This window comes from Hordeum vulgare, chromosome 7H (assembly GCF_904849725.1).
Source record: "Hordeum vulgare subsp. vulgare chromosome 7H, MorexV3_pseudomolecules_assembly, whole genome shotgun sequence".
In the NCBI taxonomy this organism is placed as follows: domain Eukaryota; kingdom Viridiplantae; phylum Streptophyta; class Magnoliopsida; order Poales; family Poaceae; genus Hordeum; species Hordeum vulgare.
Window position 1 is genome coordinate 505800292 of NC_058524.1, and position 5537 is coordinate 505805828.

The 5537-nt window shown below is 49.8% G+C and overlaps 1 protein-coding gene across 1 annotated transcript; it reads right to left on the reverse strand.

Moving 5' to 3' along the window:
• Positions 1 to 517: 517 nt before the first annotated feature.
• Positions 518 to 4832, reverse strand: LOC123408655 (L-ascorbate oxidase-like). The gene is made up of 5 exons (XM_045101714.1): positions 4398 to 4832; positions 4155 to 4247; positions 3794 to 4006; positions 1876 to 2067; positions 518 to 1740 (listed from the first exon to the last, which is right to left on the reverse strand). Exons 1-5 carry the CDS (start codon positions 4671 to 4673, stop codon positions 775 to 777), a joined length of 1740 nt encoding a protein of 579 aa, XP_044957649.1. The 5' UTR covers positions 4674 to 4832; the 3' UTR covers positions 518 to 774.
• Positions 4833 to 5537: the final 705 nt, after the last annotated feature.

Here is a 5537-nt window from a genome sequence, read left to right on the forward strand (position 1 = left end):
GGACCGTTTCAGCGAGCCGCTTCACCTAATGCGGTTAGTCCGACGGCGTTTAGTGGGATAATTATGCGGGGCGGCGTTGCGGTTTAGCGGGTTGTCCCGCGCCGCTTGCTTCCCTACCAACAAGACAAAAAAGAAAAAGAAACAGGTTAGCCCAGCTCCGCTGCACAACTCGCCGGCGTTGTTTATAGCCATCATAAACGAATCCTCAAACACTTTGATCCAACGGTTGAAAAAATGAATATAAGATCAAAAAAAAAATCTCAGCTGAATGAGTTTTAGAAAAACTGTATTTTTAATAGACGAGCACGGTAACGCGCATCACTAATGATCTAGCGAACCTGTTTATAGACCGCATAGGTGGAGCTTGAATTCTAAGATTGAAACTTGGAGTGCATATTCAAGAAAAAACAAAGTAAAAGAAAATCCGTACCACATTTTTAACAGACGAGCACGGTAACGCACGTCATTAATAATCTAGTGAATTTGTTTGCAGATCGCATAGGCGGAGTTTGAATTCTAAGATTGAACCTTGAAGTGCACATTAATGCCGAGCAAACCGTTGTTTGCGTTCCAATCCATGATTCCAACAAATCATAAGCACTTAACAAATACAATCTCACTCCCTAATGATACATCAAAAAAGGGAAAATGGAGCCCTTTAGAGAAGGGAAAAATGGAAGAACCCTAGCTAATCATGAGTAACCAAACGCTTCTTGCACAAGATAGAGAGGCCCAAGCCAGGCTCTCATAAAGGGCTCAACGGCTGATTCACGATCAGGGGTGATCGCCGTTCATGAGCGCGGTGGCCGTGGCGCCGCAGGAGACGGCCTCCTTGGGCACCTTCCCGACGCGTTCGATGGCCTCGGCGAAGATGACCCCCATGCCCATGTGGAGGTGCGGCTCGATGTGGCAGTGGAACGCCCACACCCCGGGGTTGTCCGCCACGAACCGCAGCGCCGTCCACCCGTACGGGAAGATCACCGCCGTGTTCCGCAGCGGCGGGTTCACCAGGTTCAGCCTCGCCGCGTCGGCGGCGTCGCCCCTGTACGCCCCCTCGCCGTACCCCAGCACCCAGAAGTCGTGCCCGTGCAGGTGCCACGGGTGCACCTCGCTCACGTTGTGCTGCAGCGCGTTGGCGTTCTGGAGCACCACGTCCACCGTGGTGTTGTGGCGGAGCACGTACACGTTGTCCCCCGTCGTCGTGTTTGGGTTGTGCGGCGGCCGCGTCACGTCGTAGGCGCGCCCGAACGTGTCAGCCGGCCGCGCGGCGGCCAGCGCCGTCTTGAGCCCCAGCTTCAGGGACCCCAGGTAGGGCGTCGCCGGGAGCACCATGGACACGTTGTTGATGGACCACTTGATGTGCCCGTCCAGCTTGTTCTGCGTGTTGAGCAGCTCGATGCGCCGGTCCGACGTCGCCGGCGGCGGCGGCGTGCCGGCGCGGGCTTTGATCTGGGTCGTGAACGCCTTGCTGTGCGCGGTGTCGTTCCACGCCGGGGTCACCGGCGGCGCGATGGCCGGCAGCTTGAACCCGCGGTTGGGCCGGTAGTTGAGCAGGGCCAGCGCCGGCGCCGTCTTGGGCGCCCGGCCGCGCACGCCGATGCTCACCCAGTAGTTGGACGACGGGTCCTGGTCGGTGGTGAGCAGGACGGAGTAGCTGTCGCCGGAGTAGATGTCCATGTCGTCCACCACGAACGGCTCCACGTAGTTGCCGTCGGCCTCCACCACCGTCAGCTTGTGATTCTGAGCACACAAGAAATCAACTTACCCGATTAAACAATGTCGCAAGCATCCGACATAGCTTCAGGATTCTGCACATCGCACAGTTTATACTGTTTTATTATTATCGGGGAATCAGTCTGTGTCGGATTTGCTTACCCCGATCGCGAGGTTGAGGGAAGCCAGGGACGTGGTGCTGGCGATCCTGAGCCTGTAGGTCTTGTTGGGCTCGACGGGGAGGATCACCGGCGCGCAATGCCTGTTGCCGCCGGCGGTGCACTGCTTGGTGCCCGGCGTGTGCGCCGCCGCGAGCGAGCAGTTGAACTGCCCCCTGCCGTTGATCAGCAACGACTGCGGCAGAACAAGGACACACAGTGCGTGCCGTTAGCACAAACATTCAGGCAGAATCTCCAGTCATTTTCGACGATTAGACAGCTCCTCACATTGATCAGCAATGACTGCAAGAAGAAAACAACATCTACCGTGGCAATGTGTCTGCCTGAATTATTAGCAAGGTGACCAGAGATTCAGATCACAGTGCTGTGTCATTGCCCAATATATTAGTACTAGTGAACACTTCCACTTGCCTTTTGGTTGTGTTAAATCAAGAGAAGATGTCAATTTTCAAACACCACAGTAGATGCGCATTGTGTGTGAACCAGCAGTGACACATCACTGTTCTTGTTGGACTGCCTTCCCCAACACATGCATGCACACATGTGCTTTGTGCACACTACAAGAAAAAAGACGTACCACCACTGTGGATATGCACTCATGTTGGCTTGACCCATTCCCTGACCACCCAATGGCCAAGCAAAGCTCCCCACACAATAATGTAGGTACCACCTAGGGCCTGTAACTTTTTCAAAAAAAATAAAAATGCTGCATCACCTCTGCTCTGCATCATGGATCTCCACGGGCAGGCAGATGTTTCCAAGATCAAGAGAGAAAAGGTCCTTGCATGGATGCTTTTTGGTGACACATGACCACAAGTGTCCCCTCTGAAAATCATGTGGCCTTGTGACACCCCCCAATCTTTTCTTCAGAAAATTTGTAATGTGTGTGTGTGTGTGCATCCATGCCTGTGCTGTGCATAGGAACATGATCTGTTCTGACACTTTAGGTATCAGCACACACATAATACTGGTCTTGAGTCTACAAAAGTGTCCTATACATGGAGTGGGAGTGATTCTTTCTAGGAAGCCCAATAGGGTGGGTTCCATTTCTTGTGCCTTTCCCATCAGCACAGTTGGCCCTGGATGCATGTAAACTTTCTGGTCCTGACGAGAAAGCTGAGTGTGTGCATCATCAGTTTATCACCATCAGCTGGGATCTTTGAGGCGATGCTTTGCTTAGTTTTAGGGTCTTTTTGTTCCAAATAATAACTTGCCACACTTTGAACATCTTAATTTAGGCTGGTTTGATCAAGTTAGATGTGTGTTTGTTCTTGCCACAACTACGGCAAGAATCCTTTTTTTTAGTAATAAATCTCACATGTCATTGATAAAAAAAATATGGCAAGATTTTCAAGGCAAGTCAAAATGTGACTAAGAATTTAAGCACCTCAAGTAAGACGAGTGTGACAAAATAATGTGGGAATATGTGGCAAAGATAGTCACAGTCCAAACAGGCCCTTAGTGTTTTCATAACAAAGAAACTCTGGCAATGTTCTCTACTAACCTGCATATATGTATGTATCCCGCACCAACAATTGCATTTTAAATTTTAAATTGTTCTTTCCGTGATCATCTAAGTCACCCAAGTTCACCGGTTCTCTGAACTTTTCTGGTGCACTTGCATTTTAAATTTCTATAACAGGACAAAACAATTGCTCTTTCCGAGATCACCTAAATTAGATGCATGCGCCCCAAGTCCAATCTCACAGTGCCATTTGTCGTTTTTGCGTTTTAAATTTTACTTGAAAGAGTGCATTTTGGACTGTCCTGGTTGTAAATCCAACCAACCAAAATACCTTTTGTCTACCGTGAAAACTGCATCTTGCTGAAACATCATATATACTACCAGAGACATAGCAAAACATATGTAGCAAGAAGATCAGTGTGGTTTTGACGGTTACCTGGGGCTCGCCGATCCATCTCATGGGGCTGGAGGAGAGGCCAACCATCTGGTTGTAGATGCTCTCGTGGTACCAGTCGCTGAGGAGCAGGTTCAGCTCGCCGTCATACTTGAACGGCTCTTCCTCCCCATCTGCCACATCCACGATCAGAGAGCCGTACAGCCCTGCCGCCCTCTGCATGCCGTAGTGCCCATGGTAGAAATATGTCCCCGGCTGCAGCCATGAGCCAACCATGGGTCAGTCACAAGTCAAAACTGAAGAAAAAAGGATAACAAATGGTTTTGCAACGGCTTTGAAACTATTTTTTAAATTAATTTCAGTTTCTTGGTACCGGCTATGATGATTTGGTAAGTGGAAGTACCTTGTCGACGACAAATCGGTAAGTGAAGGTTTCCTCGGGGTTGATGGCGCATTGGGAGATCGCCGCCGTGCCATCCGCCCACGGTGTTCCAATCTGCCATGATTTTCGTTCACGCCATTGTTGGAGCGTTAGGGATGAAGACAAGACCAGTAGAAGAACAGCATCTCCTAGCTAGCTTAGCTCTGTATATGACCATGTAGCGAGGAAAGAGACAAAGCAGTGAGAGTGTGCTCTTGGGGTTACCTGTCTGACGCCGTGCCAGTGGATGACCACCCCCTCGGTGTGCAGCCCGTTCTTGAGCTCGACGACGATGGTGTCGCCGGCCTTGGCCCGGATGGTGGGGCCGGGGAACTGGCCGTTGATGCCGATGAGCACCTTCTCCTCGCAGTCCGGCGACCAGAACATGTGGCTCACCTCCCACTTGAGGTGCCTGGCCTTGGCCGCCTCCGCGCAATGCAGCAGGCCGCCACACGCCAAGAGGAGGGCGCACCATGCAAAGAACGCCACAGGCGCCCTCATGGCAGCAATGGGGAGGAAGAAAGACTAGTAAGTGGAGGAAAGGTTCAGACAATTTCCTCAAGGCAGAATGGATGGGAAGAGACTACTGAAGGCTGCTGTGCTGAAGCTGGTGATGGTGTGTGCCAGTTTTATACTGGCAAAAAGGCCTTCTCAAAAGCAACAACGCATGATGCTGTTTGGTGATAGCAGTATTATATATTTTTATTGCCATTATTCTCCTTGTTTTTTATGAGATAAAAAATGAACTACAGATTTCTTTTGAGCAAAAATAAAAATAAAAATAAAGGTGGATCTGCTCAGTGGGGTTAGGTTGGGCTTGGGGACAGTGGCATGTTTGTGGAGCTCCTCGGAAATAGGCCGTTTCCTAGAGGCTTGCAGTCCTGCCCAAGAGCTAGAAATGGCTCAAGTTTCTTAATTTTCCATTGCATCTTTCTGGCCAGCGAATAAAGAAGGTTCATACCAGCTTCATTTTGTGTTGCTTTTGCCAGTTCATATTACTAGAAATCTGGTCGCCTATTTCCGTGTGTCTACACAAGTGGTCTTATGCAATGGCCAGACAAAAGCGCGTCCACTGCTACCTCACATCCTCTGATGGTTGTTCACATGCCTACAGGCACATGTTTTGGTAGCTAGTGTGCATTTTCTTGCAAAGGATTTTCTCCTCTTTCTCTTGCTTAAACTTGTGGGAAAGATGCAAAGTTCATACACATGCCTTTGGGTTTTACAAAAAGAATCTACATGATATGTCTGCGTAGCTTTTGAATTGTTAATGTGTACACCGACGATTATTTTGCCTTTATTCACTATCCATGTGTTTGACACCGACGATTATTTGCCTTTTTGACCTTCTCCCATTCGCACAGT

Coding starts and splice junctions, on each gene's coding strand:
- LOC123408655 (XM_045101714.1), bottom strand. CDS start 4,673: ATGAGGGCGCCTGTGGCGTTCTTTGCATGGTGCGCCCTCCTCTTGGCG. Junction 4,007..4,154: donor ACCGATTTGTCGTCGACAAG/GTACTTCCACTT, acceptor TCATGGCTGCAG/CCGGGGACATATTTCTACCA. Junction 2,068..3,793: donor GATGGATCGGCGAGCCCCAG/GTAACCGTCAAA, acceptor GTTCTGCCGCAG/TCGTTGCTGATCAACGGCAG.